The sequence below is a fragment of the Hippocampus guttulatus genome, chromosome 18 (genome assembly GCF_054856545.1).
Source record: "Hippocampus guttulatus isolate MCC_2025c chromosome 18, RoL_Hgut_1.0, whole genome shotgun sequence".
In the NCBI taxonomy this organism is placed as follows: Eukaryota; Metazoa; Chordata; class Actinopteri; order Syngnathiformes; family Syngnathidae; genus Hippocampus; species Hippocampus guttulatus.
The window spans coordinates 9,954,636-9,971,741 of NC_141278.1; the positions used below are offsets into that span (position 1 = coordinate 9,954,636).

Genomic DNA, 17,106 nt, shown 5'->3' on the forward strand with positions numbered 1-17,106 from the left:
TTATTAGTCAGTCGGCAAACGGGGCGGGGCTTGTACGTTGGGCTCCAGCAATATAGTCCGCAGCCGGCGAACGCAGCTGGGCCAGAAGGAACGCACTGACGAGGAGCGAGGAGAGAGGAGAGAAAGGCGCACGCAAGTAACGAGAGGAACTCCATGTCATGTCGAAGACTCAAGAAGGCTGGACCACTGTTTGAGTTGTTCGTTTGTTCGAGTGACGCGCGTACCAAAGAGTCGCAACCAAAACCAACATGCTTTGCCACGTTACGCGTCCGGACTCGGTGGTGATGGAAGTGGAAGTTGACGCCAAGGCCAAGGGAGAAGACTGCTTGAACAAGGTGAGCTTCAGCGTCGTCGCCGGGACAAAAGAAAGACGCCATCCGATACCTTTTCAAGTAAATCGGAAGAGTAACGCGCGGAACGTGCGATTTGGGATACAGTGATCATGACAAACTTCATTTCGGTGTGCTGTTCAATGTTCATTTCGGTGTGCTGTTCAATGTTCCACGTGAATCGGACAGATTAGCGAGAAACTTCACGCAAGAAGTCGCAAGGATCTTAAATCGCGGATGGGGCAAACCGCAACAAAAGTGAAGGCGCATCCACATGAACGGCTTGTTCTGCAAAGGTTACTCGAGTTCATTCTCATCGCCGAGCGCCTTCGCTATCCGCCTGTCCACCGGAATCCAAACAAAGCGAAAGTTTTTGGACTGCACTTTTTAAAAGTCCACTTTTCGTCAAATTCCCGTACGGCTCTGTAGTTAGCGGGCCTTGACGGAGTTTGATCATGTTATATAATCTGGAGTCCCTCGGTTGCATCTACTACTGCCGCTGCTGCGGAGGGGGCGTGGCCTCCGGGCTGTAAAGTCGGAGGAACATCCTCTCGCAAAAAGTCAAAACAACAACTCGGGGGAGTCCAAACTCTGTCCTCGAGGGCCGGAGTTGAACATGTCCGTCAGAGCTCTATTGTTGTGATTGACTCCTCGGTGAGAAAGAGCGATGGCATGACAGGAGTCAACTAGCAATAAATATTTTTAATATCCCCCCCCCCCCCCGTCACATTTTGACTCTTTGTATAACTTTTTTCTCCTCCCCCATGCCCCCCCTCCTTTATGTTGCGGCATTTTCTCTTTCTTTTTTCAACTTTCTTTTATTTTTCCGGAAAATGTTACAAGAATTAAGATGCCTCTTTACAACTGTTCGTTTCCCGTTTCGTAATCATTTTAATCATACTTGATAAACTCGGCCATAATTTTTTTTTTTAAGTGGAACGTTTTCATGATGCTGTTTTTGTTCGACAATTTCTACGAACACGTTTTTGTCAGCATGTTGGTCTGAGTACTCCATAATTATTCAAGACATTTTCCTTAATTTGTACAACAATGTAATCCATTAATAATTGTATGGCATTGTTAAAAAATGTTATGACTGGTCTTTTTTTTTCTCACTCTCTTTTCTCCAGGTTTGCAGGAAGTTGGGCATCATTGAAGTGGACTACTTCGGGCTGCAGTTGACTGGCAGCAAAGGGGAGAACCTATGGATGAACCTGCGCAATCGCATCTGCCAGCAAGTGGACAACGTGGCGCCGTGCCGACTGAGGCTGCGGGTCAAATTCTTCGTCGAGCCTCATCTCATTCTGCAGGAACAAACCAGGTATTGACACGGTTTCAAATGATTTGCCCGCGGGGCTCGTCGATTGATCGGGAGGGTCGATTACATTTGGGTTTTTGGGTCAAGCTCAGGATTGGAAATTTCGGCGCAGGTTTCTTGGTGGCTTCCATCATTGAAAGCACAATGCAAGTGTAGTTAGCTACTCACTACAAAACGTCCTCAAGTAACCCCATTCCCAGGCTCTTCCGGGGTTACTACAGGTCGTTGTGGTGCAGCAGGAGTTGTGAGCCAGCAGCTCTTTGCCTGGCGCCCCTGCCCCCCACTTTCCGGGACCTCTGTCACTCCCGCCCCCTCCCCCCCACTCAGGCTGGGAATGAGTGACACAACGTTGCGCCGGACGAAAACGCCACTTTGACATTTTTGCGTCGGCCGCTTGGAAAAACGCTGCAGCAGAGGCCAGTATGTTCTGGCCTCACGTTTTGTCAGGGGAATTGAGGTTGCTGTGACTAGATGCACATTTAGTTGCTTGGGCAATTACAAAGACCCGAAAATTTGAAGCCTGCTTAATCCGGAACAAGAAAAAAAAAACATGCATGTGTTTATTTGCCAAATAAATAATTCAGCATGCTTACCTTTTTATTTCCCATTATTTAATGTAATTATTTATATATATATATATATATATATATATATATTTTAAAAAATCCTCGTCTCACCCCCCCTCGGGTGGTGTCCGTCCCTCATTCAGCTCGGGTCCTCTACCAGAGGCCAGGAAGCTTGAGGGTTCTGCGCAGTATCCTTGCCGTTCCCAGCACTGCACATTTCTGGACTGAGATGTCCGATGTTGTTCCCGGGATCTGTTGCAACCACTCATCTAGTTTGGGGGTCACTGCCCCGACTGCTCCGACCACCACAGGCACGACAGACACCTTTACCTTCCAGGCTCTCTCCAGCTCCTCTCTGAGCCCTTGGTATTTCTCGAGTTTCTCGTGTTCCTTCTTTCTGATGTTTCCATCACTTGGGACCGCTACATCCGCTACAACGGCTTTCCTCTGCCCTTTATCTATGATCACGATATCTGGTTGGTTCGCCATTACCATCTTGTCAGTCTGGATCTGGAAGTCCCACAGGATCTTCGCTCTGTCATTCTCCACCACCTTCGGAGGCGTTTCCCCATTTTGACCTTGGGGTTTCCAGTCCATATTCCGCACAGATGTTTCGGTAGACTATGCCAGCCACCTGGTTATGGCGTTCCATGTAGGCTTTCCCTGCCAGCATCTTACACCCTGCAGTTATGTGTTGGATCGTCTCAGGTGCCTCTTTGCACAACCTACACCTTGGGTCTTGTCTGGTGTGGTATATCTGGGCCTCAATGGCTCTGGTGCTCAGGGCCTGCTCCTGAGCAGCCAGGATGAGTGCCTCTGTGCTGTCCTTCAGGCCAGCCCTCTCTAGCCACTGATAGGACTTCTTGAGATCGGCCACTTCAGTTATGGTCCGGTGGTACATCCCGTGTAGGGGCTTGTCCTCCCATGATGGTCCCTCTTCCAACGCCTCATCCTCTGTTCCCCATTGTCATATATATATATATATATATATATAAAATAAAGGTTTGCTTAACTTGTATATATATTTTTGGTCAAATGGTTTCTTAAATCTTATTTTTACTCCGTTTTATTTGAATTTTTAAAAACATATTTCTATTAAAATCTGATCTTGAATAAGTTTAAGGGTGTACTGTTTTAAATTAAATCGATTTATTTTATTGACACTGACACATTAAAATGGTGTACATTTTTAAAATACCACATTTATTTTTTAACTCAGTTATTTTATTTAATTCGCTGCTTATTTGCCTTTAGTTGACATCCAATTGTTTGTTTTTTTTGCTAACCATTTAACAGAAAATGAACCATGGGCTGATATCAGAAAGGGCCTGTTTTTAATTAACCCTTTTTTTTTAAGTGGTGTTTTTATTATGAAATTTCTATTTTTAAATGAAGAAACATGTTTGAACGCATCAATTGTAGAAGAAGAAAAAAAATCATCTTGATAGGTCATCCTCTGCGTTTTCAAAGGTTTCCAAATATGGGCCTGAGGGCTGGCTCGTGGTTGGGTGAAGGCGAGTCAGCACTTGTTCTGACAGCCAACGTGTGAAACAAGAGCACAGTATGGCGAAGCCTTGGTTTTTTTGGATGTCCCGCTTCTTGTACCGTTCGTTTTACAATGATAATTTTTTCTATTTATTTACTGCATTGGAAGTTTTTGTCCCGAAACAGCACGACGAGACTGTTCATTTCCCACAATCGAGCACCCACACAAAGTGTACTCAAACTCAGTTTAAGGTAGAGTGGGCATTTATTTCACTTGCCATCAGTTCAAACTTAAAATGAAAAAATAAAGTGCAATAAGTCATTTGCAAAGCCAAACTGGTGTAGCGCATCTACGATCCGATATCGATGTTAGCTCATTTAACATGGAGTCAAAATCAGATTCACCGGTGCAGAATGTGAGGATGGCAACCCCAAGTGGACAGAAATAAGAGCCGCAAGTCTTGCTAATGTCTAATAGGACCGTCTAACCAGTGCAATATCCATCCATCCATTCTCTAATCCGCTTATCCTCACAAAGGTCGCAAACGCACTGGAGCCTCGGCGCAATACCTGGAATCTAAAGGTATTTGATCGTTATAGCTTCTCTAAATGTAAAAGTGATGAATCACAAACAATATGTGCAGCAGAACGTGCTACGTCCAAGTCCCGTTTCTATTTATAGCCGCGAGCAGACACAAGTGGGAGACACAAAGCACTGAGTCAGGAATTCTTCTTGTCAAGGCTCACTAGTTTGAGGGTCTTGAGTGACGGTGTTTCCACAATCCTCCATTGTACTCCATGTTGGATACAATTTGGAAAAAGAAAATGGAAACCTGGTGATCCCAAAAATAGGTGGAAACAATCCGGAATTACATTTAAACAACTTGCAACATTTGCATTAGAATTTCTTGAATAGAATAACACCACAGAGTGAGTCCCATGAGTTTCTGGTTGGGCATTTATGAACTTTGACTTTGGGGAACCCGTTCCCAATTATTTGTGGATTCTCCACTTCCGATTCCTTTCGAACGTGTTGACTTTGCGCAGGAAGTCTCGTTTTCAGGGCCGCCGTCACCCTTGACCTACTTAATGTGAGCTGGTTGTCGTGGCTCTGCAGGCACGCCTCATTGTGTTACATGCGCGTGCACACACACACACACACCAATCTGTTACGCAAAAGGCACGTAGAGAAGGTGCTGCGCACATAGGTAATGTTCAACTGCTGCTTTTGGAAGATTAACATGCACACATACATCAGAAACCAGGCTGTTTGTGTGTTCATGCGCTATTGTGTCAAGTGTGTGGCACGCGTGCAACATGTTTGTGCGGCGACTGAGCCTGATCAGCAGTTTGAGACAAAGCCCCCACTAAAAAAGAAAAAAGGGGGCGCCAAGTTCCAGGCTTGTTTTCCATCTATACGCCCCCCGCCCCCTGCCCCTCTTCTTCTTATAGGGCGTTTGCGTTATGTAATGTGCGCTGCACTGAGCGCGCTCAAAATTGCTTACGTAAGTTGCCGCTCGCCTGCCACGTCCAGCTGACGGGGCGGCTCAAGCCTGCCGTTTAGGTTGTGCGTAACCTATGGCGTGCAAATGGCACGTGGACCGTGAATTACCACCCCCCGCCTCCGACAAATGGTTAAAATGTATCACCCCTACAACTGGTTTCATTTCCGCGAGCTTATCGAGTGGCGGCTGTTTGGAAAGCAGAGTTTGCCCGGATTGTCGGCTGTCATTTTGAATGTTGACGCAATGAATCACTTTAAAAATTGACTGTAGCACGACTTCATTTTGGACACACACACGAAAGAAAATAATAATAGTGCTACTTTAACCCTTTCATGCAGCCTGTAACCTGATAAGCTGTCCGCTGTAGTAACCGCTGTCCCCGAAAGGGTTAACTTTCAAAGCCAACACTTTTGGCTTCATGGGCTAAAAATCCAGCAAGCGCCAGTGCTAACGTTAGTATCCACGATGCAGCAGACCTCTTCTTCTTCAGTTTTTTTTTTTTTTTTAGCTCCTTAAATGCGTGAAATAGGCTTTAAGCTTCATGAAATAAGGACATGGAGACCTTCTGGTGGCAAGGCGCTCCAAAATGAGGTTGTTCTTGCGTTGTTGTTGTAGTTAAGCATCTTATTTGCATTAATCTGCCTTTATGCGATGTGGTCCAACAAACCGCTTTGCGTCGTTAAACTTCACCCGCTGGAGGCTGTGTGTGTGTGTGTGTGTGTGTGTGTGTGTGTGTGTGTGTGTGTGTGTGTGTGTGTGTGTGTGTGTGTGTGTGTGTGTGTCCCACCCCCTGCTATTTGATTGAGAGAGCGTCGGGTGAAACAGCAGGGCACGGGCTATTGGCACACTTTTTTTCTTTTTTATCAGGAGGTATTTAATCTTTTAACCTTTTATGTTTGTGTTTTTTGTTGTCTAGCCTCAAGCTAAAGTTTAACTACAGAGGAATCTTTGCAGTCGTGAGCCAGTATTTCTTTTTTCTTTTTTTTTAACTATCTAGAGCAGGGGTGTCAAACATACGGCCCGCGGGCCGGAACCGGCCCCAGAGGGGGTTCGATCAGGCCCGCGGGATAATTTAAAAATGGAAAAAAAAGCATAAAAGACACAAAATGAATATTTTTATTAAGATGCAATTCATGTATTAACCGCTAGTCATTGTTTTCTCTTTCGTTTGTAAAGTGTAGGTGGGGGTTACATTTAGATTTCACATGCACATGTGTAAATGGTTTAAAAAAATCCTTTCTTTATAAATCTTGTTTAATCTTAAAATGCATGACTATATTTTTAAATACTAATTGTTCAAGTTTTGTGCCTTTGTACAATCAGTGGGATCAGTTGCACTGCATATATGTGAATGATAAAATTAAATTGCACATTTGTCGAAGGAAATCTAAGGTGTTTTATGAAATGTTAGGTAAATGAAATGTAGGTACATTTCAACATTTTCCTCATGTACTTGTGCGTCGCTATATCAAAACAAAGGAAAGACATATTTTGGTTATTTATAGCAGAGTATGGTATAATTTTAATGGTCTGGCCCACTTGACATCGACCGAGGCCGTATGCGGCCCACAATATGAAATGAGTTTGACACCCCTGATCTAGAGCATCGGTCCCCAAACCCCGGGCCGCGGACTGGCACCGGTCCATGGGTCATTTGGTACCGGGTCGCACAGAAAGAATAAATAACTTTCATCTGTTTTATTCATTTCGGAATCTGAAAGATGTTTTATTTTGAAAAATTAACAGATTCTCTGTTACACCTGTCTACAGCACAGGTGTCAAACACAAGGCCCGGGGGCCAGATCTGGCCCGTCACATCATTTTATGTGGCCCGTGAAAGCAAAGCAAAGGTGACAACCTCCCTGATGTTTGCTAAAATGTGTTCCAAAATGTCAAATTCTCCTAAAGAGATATTGTAAGCATTTTCTTGTTAGCAAACCCCTCATTGGAGTTACTTAAACAATAATTGAATAAACCATTATTCTTGATTTATTGATAGAGTTTCACAGTCATAACGGCCTTCCAGGGAAAACGGTGACTACAACGTGGCTCACGACAAAATTGAATTTGACACCCCTGGTCTACAGTATACCACTCTTGACTCAGGTAAAGGCATGCTTCTCAATCACATGATAGGTTACCGCTACAATGAAACCCAGGAGCTAGCAAAATTAGCAAAAAACGAACGTCTTTGCAAAGTTTGTTTGGGAAGGGGAAAAGACAGAGACAGAAGAGGAGCCTACGAATTTCAAGAAAAAGAACGCTACATTTAATAGACAGTATTAGGATTTCCTACTTAAAATACGGATTTATCTCAACGGGAGATTCCCACACACTAAGCCCACTCTGCATAATATGCGGCAACAGCGAGTCGTATTTTTCATGCACTTTGTATTTGCGGCGTATCTTATTTTGAAGGCAGGTTTAAATGTTACCATAGCAACCAGAGAATATTGCGGCCAGATAGGACGTTCCTCGTGTCATGATTTGTGTTTATTATTATGTTTGGAAAATACCACGGTTTTCATGCAGATTACATCATATTAGTTTGTTGTAAGGATGGTCCCTGAAAATATTGTCTGACATGAAACCGGTCCATGGAGCAAAAAAGGTTGGGGACCGCTGATCTAGAGTATCTAGTTGAAACATTCTTTGCTTGAAAAAAATGTTTCTATGGGGTGAGAAGGAAAGGGAAAAAAACAGATTTTAGCCACAAAATATACAAGGTAGCATGGACGTTCTGTACAAAATAAAACGATCAAATGTAAGTGTGCATCAACACAAAATTAAATGACTGTCTAATCAAGAAATCGAGGACCCGTGTCCTAATCTGAACAGGAAGTCGGCCATTTGGTGTAAATTGACATAGCTTGTGTTCCGCAAAGGAATTGGTCCAAATGATCCTCAATTCGATATTACAATAATATTACAGCTCATGCACGGCCAACGTTGTCATCTCCACGCCTATTGACTCCCAAACGTCACCTTTGTTTTAATGCCATTTGGCACTGAGCGGCAAGAGCCATACGACATCGTTTCTAAGCGCAGACTGATGAGAGAGTTTACTGCAGTTCATTGACTGCTAGTAACCCCCGGCATTTGGGAACGGCAGCACAAACCGCATTGTTGGGACAGAAACTCTTGCGGGTGATTGGCTGTGAGCGACTGCAGCGTCCAAGCGGCGGTGTTGGGTTTCACTTTGTGTAGGAGACGTTTTGTTCTTGGCATCCCCCTCCAGGTGGAAGATCCTACACTGGTACAGCAGTTTTGGAGAGAAACCCAAAAGCCTTTAACTCTCACAACAAAATAATTTTTCAGACCACTTAAATGGCCTGCTCAAATCAGTTAGCCAAAAAAACAACTCGTCCAAGCCGTGCAGATGTTATGTTGGCCGAACGGGTGTCAGGAGCTCGAGCCAAAACCCACCGAAGTTTGTGGCTACAAAATTTCGGCCTTCCGCCAGCTGTGGCCCGCAGCAGTTCTATCACCCGGAAACTTACTGGACAAACTTTTGAACGAGTTCCATTTACAGCGTGGCTCATTTTTATTTATTTACACTGCTGGCGTGAGAAGCGGTTTTGTTTTTGTGCCGCTGCCGCGGGAGGGTTGCTCGTTCCCTCGCATTCCGCCTCAGGGCAGTGAGACTAAAAGAGCTGTCAGCTTCCTTGCCGATTCTTTTTAAAAATAAATGTTTGTCCTGAGCCAAACGCCAGCACCTGTTGACATGGGCGGGTACCAGTCGACAACTGTGCGCCGGGCTCGCCGCGGTTGACTCGTGTTACATTAGATTTTGAGGACCACCGCGTCGGATGTTTGGTCATTGTCGTCATTGGTTGGTTTGTAGCGCACCGCTGTCGCTGCCGTTGCCTTGTTACGTTTTTCTGTCCTGACCCAGAATGTTCAGTTGTTATCATCCATCCAGCTGTCCATTTTCCGATCCGCTTTACCCTAACAAGGGTCGCGGGGGGTGCTGCAGCCTATCCCAGGTGTCTTCGGGCAGTAGGCGGGGGACACCCTGAACCGGTTGCCAGCCAATCGCAGGGCACACACAGACGAGCAACCATCCGCGCTCACACTCAACACCTAGGGACAATTTAGAGTGTTCACTCAGCCTGCCATGCATGTTTTTGGAATGTGAGGAAACCGGAGTACCCGGAGAAAACCCACGCAGGCACGGGGAGAACATGCAAACTCCACACAGGGAGGCCGTAGCAGGGATCGAACCCACGACCCCTGCACGGTGAGGTCGACACGCTAACCACTGGATCACCGGGCCGCCCGGTTGTTATCATCACGTCAATATTAGTTTGATGGGATTACAGGAGCAACAAAATATTGGACGGTGGTAAAACGTTGCGGTAGAAAGCTATTTATGGTATAACAATTTTGAATTGGATCCAAATGCAGGGAGTTTGACCTCGGCAGAGACGTTGCGAGAACTCAAGAGGCAACCATAAACGGAAACAATTCTGGATTTTACTCAATTGAGAAAATGTCCATCTTAAAAGGTGTTGGGCTGCATTGATGCGCGGTGACCGATGGTAACCCGGCTCCGCCTCAACTGTAGTAACCCCGGCTTGCGCCTTGCCCTGTAGTAACCCCGGGTCGGAACCCTGCCGCTCTCCAGTCTATTGTTTGCATCAGGTAGGCCCGCAAAACGAGCGGCGCTGCGTCACATGACTCCCGCTGCGCTTCACACAATGGAGAAGTGTTTGTTGTGCTGCGTGCAAGAGGGTAGCCGGTGGGCTAAGAACGGGATGTTTGACAGCATATCAAAGCACTGTTTGTTACACCCACGCTCGGTGGGCTACGCCGCCAGCTTGTTATGCTCTGGCTTTGTCGGGAGCGGCCCTTGCAGTTGAAGTCGATTCGGCCCCCTGAGTGTGTCTAGGATGGCCCCCGAAGACCGGATAAGGAAGCGCCACTGTCGCGCTGTCTTGCCCCCCGCGGACCAGCTCCTCGGAAGAGACCGGCAAAGGACTTGAGCTATGTTGAAGTCGAACAGTTTAACATGTTAAAAATCGAACTTGAGTATCTGTTGTCTTGGAAAGGTTGCCATATCCGCCATTTCAGCACAGGGCCGGAGACACAAAATCCTGCAATCAGGACTTGCTGGACTAAGCCAGTGTCTGGTAGTAAACGTCACAGCCCCGTTTCGATTTTCAGTTCTTCACTTTCTCACAGTTTCCGCCCTGTCTCTGATGATAACCCCGAAGCAGGGTCGCTTCGTCGCCCACCATTCCACATTGTTGGGGCTCGTCTAGACTTCTGACCCAGCTAAAACCAATACTGGCTCGCTGTCGCATCCAACATTTATCCTTCTGTGCCTTTTATATGGAATGCAGCAAGGTGGAATGCTACTGCGGCATCCTGCAAGTCACATCTTAATTAACGGGGGGACTCGTATCCGGTGCTAAATTCTCACACCTCATTTCCAACATTTCAATGTTACTTTTCACACAGTCGCCATCTGGCCTCTGTTTTACCTGCGACACTACCCCGAAGCTAGTAAATGGGCTGCCTTCAGGCACCACTAGTCCATACCACAACCCAATCAAATGACTCTTTTGAGACTTTCTCCAGCTCACCGTCCTTTTGTGTAAGGGTCCGATGCATCACGCTGGAGTTGAGGTCATTCCCAAACTACATCATGTAGCTTCGTGGCGGATGTGAGGCTTAAAAAGTGTACCGACGTGAGTCACTAGTAGGCCTGCCCAACCTGATTTACAGTTCCAATCTTAAAAGTTACTGTGCTAGAGGTCAACGACAAGGAGGCGTTGTAGGCCGAGGTTACTTCAGTTCAAAAGACTGAGTGATGATGTCATGGTGTACTCGTCTCCCGCTGTTGAAGAATTCCTTACATCTTGTGGACAAAACAATGGCCGCCCACCTCCCCAAGCAGACGCGTATTTTTCACAGAGGTTGCTGTTTTCTTTGGCCGGACCAGAACTCCGTGTTCTCGCCACGTTGTTCGAGCGGAACATAAACAGTTTCTTCTCGTACTGCCGCCGCGTTTTTCAATCGAGCTGAGACACAGCTGATAAATTTCACCCCCCACAGAGCACTGTGCGATCAAAAGTAGCAATCGCTGGCCAAATAATGTCACCAGCACCTGCGGTGAGACTCAAAGCTCTTCTTCCTGTACCTTCTGATTGTGCATCTTTACCGAGGCACTGAAAACAGAAAGTGAGTCATTGTGACTCTGTCGAGGGCGCCTGTTCTGCCTCTTTGTGTTCCAGTTGGCCCGGTCACATAGTCAAGACTTCTAGTACACTGAATCAGAATTTCTTGCGGTAACCGGACTCCATTTGTCCCCCCCCCCCCAGACACGTTTTCTTCACACATGTGAAAGAGGACCTCCACAACGGCCACCTGCGCATGGGCTCGGAGCAGGCAGAGGAACTGAGTGCTCTGCTGGCCCAGGCCGAGTTCGGCGACTACAACCAAAACACAGCCCAGTATTGGTACTCGGAGCTCTGCGGGGAGGAGCCGTGTCCCGCTACTGTCAACAGGTAAGGGGGGAATTACACCGTGTATGTAACAAGTGCAGTCAGAGATCAATACGAATAGGAGCATTGCACTTTTAAGTTCTTACGCAACCTGATGACGGTTCCAGAGGGTCATGTAGTAGTCCGTTCATTGACTACTGTACGAGATCGATCGGGATGTTACCGTATTGGCCCGAATATATGACGGTGTTTTTTGCATTGAAATAAGACTGAAAAAGTGCAGGTCGACTTATATTCGGGGTCTAGACATTATACCCATTCACAATGCTAGATGGCGCCAGATGCTGAACTTGACTCCCCAGGCCAAAGCGAACCCCTGTCACGAAGAATAAAAATAAAAATAGCAGTAGCACGAAGAAGAAAAATAAAAAATGGCGGTATGAAAGAAAAGAAGAAAATAACAGAAGAGATAACAGAAAATGGAGAAACGTAGCGACAATCTGGAGAAAAGTGGGTCGAAGATCGGCCAGGTTAACCGGCAGCTGTGGAGAAGTTATGATGTAAACTTCAAGATGATGGTGATAAATGAGGCAGAGTCTTCAAACAATTGATAGATTCAGATATTAAGATTTGAATGAGGCAAAATAACATGCTTTTTTCTCTCAGATATGTTATAATCATTTGTGCTGCAATTATTTTCTGTATAAAAATTTATTTGGTGTTCAAAAAGTCTTTTTTTCAAACTTGAGTCTTGAAAAACAGGGGGTCGTCTTATAATCAGGGCCGTCTTATATTCGGGCCAATGCGGTACTTTGTTTTGTTTTTTCTTTTTGTCTGCTGAATAAAACTGCCGACCTGTCATCACAGCATCGTGTCCAGACACAAGGCCCTGGAGGGCTTGAGCCAGACCTCGGTGGAGTACCAAGCCCTGCAGCTGGTCTCTTTGCTGGAGCACTATGGCGTGGAGTGGCACTGGGCCCGTGACGCCAACGGCCAGCGCTTGGCCATCGGCGTCGGCCCCGAAGGCATCGCTGTGTGCAAGGAGGACTTTAGCCTCATCAACCGGTGCGTCCCTCCTTCCACGCGCCTCTTCAGTAAATGTTCCTCTTCAGCCCATGGCCTGAAGTGCGCTTTGGGGTTTTGGCCGTGCTGTGCGATAAGAATTTGACGCCCCTTCATCCGAACATGTCATTGATAAATGTCGCCTCCTCTGCGCAGAGTTAGCTACCCCGTCATTCAGATTGCCACTCAGTCAGGCAAGACTGTGTACCTGACTGTCACCAAGGACAACAATGACAGCGTGGTGCTCATGTTCAAGCTGATCAGCAACCGCGCCGCCAGTGGCCTATACCGAGCCATCACAGAGACCCATGCCTTCTACCGGTAAGCGGACCATTCAGCGCCGCCCGTGACAACAAAGCAGACAACAAATTGAGCAACTTCTTGCCGGTAACTCCAAAAAGTCAAAGTTCAAGTTGTGCCCTTTGTCCGTCCATTAAGGTGCGACACCGTGACCAATGCAGTGATGATGCAGTACAGCCGCGACTTCAAAGGCCACCTGGCATCGCTCTTCCTCAACGAGAACATCAACCTGGGCAAGAAGTACGTCTTCGACATCCGCCGCACCTCCAAGGAAGTCTACGACCACGCACGGCGCGCCCTCTACAACGCTGGCATGGTGGATTTGATGTCCCGCTCCGGGGGTGAACGCTCGACACACCCACGCTCGCCAAATCGCCAGGACGGTTCCGACGACGACGACGACGACGACGGCTCCGACTGCGGCAGCTGCCAGCAGAGTCGGGCGCTGCAGGAGCGGCTGCACAAACTGCAGGAGGCGCTGTTGTGCATGCTGTGCTGCGAGGAGCAGATCAACGCTGCCTTCTGCCCCTGCGGGCACCTGGTGTGCTGCCAGACATGCGCCAACCAGCTGCAGGTGAGACTCGGGTCTCTGCCGCCAACATTTTCAGGCCCATACCCAACTTAACTCCCTGCTATGCCTTTGCATTAGAGAAACCACCAATACAGTGAAACTCCTCTGCAATGAAATCATGTTTGCAGCAAGAAATCTTTCACAACAGGGGGGTTTTCACTGTAGCAAATTTGATCTCGGATGTAAACACACACACACACACACAAACGTATGTGTACACGCACACGTAAACATGTGTGTACTCTTTTTCAATCCAATAGTGCATAAGTATGAGCATACACTTATTTGACACTTCATATAGTCAGTGTAGAAAGAAAAAAAGGGAAAGAAATTGCGAAACTTACGATCAGCATTCACTTTCACTTACATCAATTTCTTGGATAATGTCTTTTATTTTGCTTCCTCCGTCTTTGATTTTGATCACTTTTACCCTCTCTTCCAGCGTCAGAGCACTTCTTCTCTTAGCTGCTTGACATCCAAAGGTCCGTTTTGTAGCCATTTTAGCAATGCAATGTTCTTGCTGCGTCTGAAACTAACAATAACAAATACTTCTTGGACTACTGCGCATGTGTAAACCAGTGTGGTGGTTGCTGATGCCGTTTCGGAATGAAGCAGTAGAGGTCGCTGTTGGATTAGACTTCATTGAATCTCGTCACGAGGCAAGAGAAGAGAAAAAGATTTCGTATAACGCAAGAAGAGTTTTTTTCGTTGTATGGGGGGCAGGAAAGTGGGAATGGTGTTAATACATGAAGATGTTTTCATACTATGGGGTATTTTTGCCCATGTAGGTTTCTTTGTAGGGGAGTTTCACTGTACAAAAATGAAATCGGTATTAAATGACAAATGTCAAGCAAGATACATCAAACTGACTAGTAAATGTAAGGTGTGCAGATTTTTGCGAGCTGAACCTGGCTTGCTCTGAGCAGCCAACCTGAGAACAGAAAAATGGTGATGTCATCAGCTGGCCTTGTGAAGACAAATTTCACATCTGATTCGTTAAAGAAACAGTCTCACTTCTAATAAAGTTCAAGCCAGTTAGGACAGGTAAGGGTGACTTAGAACTATTTTCGCGTCGTGATAACATTCGCGCGCAAGATTCGCCTCCATATCACTTTTTTTTGGTGGAACGTTGCTACTTGTCTATGACAGTCGCTCATTGAAATCTGTGCTTTCATATTTCAAACACCAACAGCGAGCTATGCATGAAAAAACCCTTGACGGTGTCGTTCCTATTTCCTGACAGTTGTGTCCGGTGTGTCGCTCGGAGGTGGAGCACGTTCAGCACGTCTACCTGCCCACCTGCACCAGCCTGCTCAACCTGGCCATGAGCGGCCAGCGTGCCAACCGCGTGGTGGGCGACGGAGGCGGCGGCATCCCCGCGTCCATCTGCCGCGATCTGGCCTCCCCTCACGACTGCGACGGCGACGACTACAACAAAATCTTCACGCATACGTGAGGGATGCCTCAGACACTTTTTTTTTTTTTTTTTGGTCCGTGTTCCGTTTCCTGGACTCTTGAGGGGCAACCCTCCCAGCCCCCACTTCCGATGTGCTCATACATGTGTGTGTGTGTGTGTGTGTGTGTGTGCTGCCAAATGATTTTCGTCCTCTCCACCACAAACTTCAGTTGAGCTGATCCGTACGTCACCCCTCTCTCGCCTTTTATCTCGATTTCAATCGTTTTACTTTTTAAAGCTTTCCCAACATTTTAAATTCACTCAGCTTTTATTGAACAAGTGTTTCTTTTCGATTTTTGGTTCACGTTTGCAAGCCAATGAGGGGACTAAATTAGCTCTCGGATCCACATGCACTCAGTACACAGATTGCAGACACTCCACTTTCGATCAGACGATTTGAAGTACATCATTTCCATGAGCAACTCTCGTTTTGTACAATTTAGCGGGGGGAGGGGTTCAAGATCAAACTTGGCCACCGTGTTCCACACACGCTGTGATTAAAAAAAAAAATCAGGTGTCGGACAAATTTGCATCACCTCCAAAAATGGCAAAACGGATCCTGTAATGCCTGCCTCAAAAAATCAAAATGGCGTCCGGCCCCTGTTTTAAACCCTCCTCTCGCGATGAGAGAAAAGTTCTCGTGAGGTTTTTGAAAGGGTACAGAATTGTGTGCAATAACTGCCTGCTTCATGTTTTCTTTTTATTATTTAAATGTCAGCTATTTAAAATGAACATTGCCACTTTACCAAGGAAGCTGCATCCACACTTTTGTTGTTGTTTCGGTTTTAGACTTTTGGCCTTAAAATAGAAGCACTGCCATCGTTGTCTCCGATGCATTCTTTTTCTTTCTTTCTTTCTACTGCAAAGATGAAGAAAAAGGTTTTAATTTTTCACAGGTAGCGATTTGTTTCTGTTTTCTGAAGCATTCTACGCTCTCTAAGACATGATGTCTGGACAAAGTAGTAATAAAGTTTTGTGTTTTTTTTTAATGAATACAAGCTTGGCTTTTTCATTCGTTGGGTGATGTGTTTAATTAAATATGTTTTTTACGTGTCTTTGCTTCCTCCATTCGGCCCAATTAACTTCTTAAAATTAGTTGCGTTCAGGGAACAACAACAAAAAAACACATTTGTGCCCACAAGGAAAGCAAACTAAATTTTTCAAAGCTGATCAACAGGTTTGGAAGAGGAAGGTTACTATGTGTCAAGTAAACAAACTGTTTTTCAAATTCTTTCTATGTGTTGTATTCTTGTTTTCTAGTCATGTGCGGTACGTTAATTACTCTGTCGTGGCATGGTGACACCCGTACAACTCAACAACTGGAATTTTTATTTTTACAGAAAAGGGCAATCAAGATTTTGTCTTGCCTTGTGGAATAATTTGGGGGGGGGGGGGTTGAACAAAAAAACACCAAACAAACAGTTAAAAGTACTATAAAGTAAAACTACTCAAAATCATTTGAAATAGCTTGACGGGCAGTGAAAACAAAAACATGATTTAAGGTGGCACAAGGCCCCGGTTGGCTACTTAGTCAACAGAGGTAGGGAACATTAAACAAGTTTAAGACTGGAGAATAAAAGTAAAAGAAAACTAAAAAACGAAAATTGATTAAAGGTGGTGGGCAGTGGATGGTTGACTTTGGCAATAGAACTTGGGGCCCCTTCATAATCACGTTTTCCCCTTTCATTTTTTTTCTAGATTAGGGAGAAACATTTTGGGGTGGCGGGGGGTTCATGATCAAAATATATACAGGTATATTTTTAAATTTTTAGACACTTTGCAAAATCCTGCTAAGTTCAGTTTTGTTTCGTGAGTAGCATGTCACTTATTCCTCCTGACCCTGTAGTTTAGTTACAATTGATTTACAGGATAAGATCTGCGAAAGGTCCATTTGAAAAGAAAAAAAAAAGGTTAAAAGTTAACTCAACACAATTGTGTTTTGGAATCTCTGGCACACAATTCCGTGCGTTTCTGGTTGAAACTGTTAATCATGCAAGGATATTTCCCCAAAAGCTTGGTCGAGTTTATTATCTGAATCAAATATTGACAAGTATAGAGGATGTGA

At 45.6% G+C, this 17,106-nt stretch overlaps 1 protein-coding gene across 1 annotated transcript; it reads left to right on the plus strand.

Moving 5' to 3' along the window:
• Positions 1–64: 64 nt before the first annotated feature.
• On the plus strand, positions 65–16,094 carry mylipa (myosin regulatory light chain interacting protein a). Its single transcript, XM_086136442.1, has 7 exons — positions 65–335; positions 1,460–1,650; positions 11,530–11,715; positions 12,520–12,717; positions 12,871–13,035; positions 13,153–13,588; positions 14,829–16,094. Exons 1-7 carry the CDS (start codon positions 249–251, stop codon positions 15,039–15,041), a joined length of 1,476 nt encoding a protein of 491 aa, XP_085992568.1. The 5' UTR covers positions 65–248; the 3' UTR covers positions 15,042–16,094.
• Positions 16,095–17,106: the final 1,012 nt, after the last annotated feature.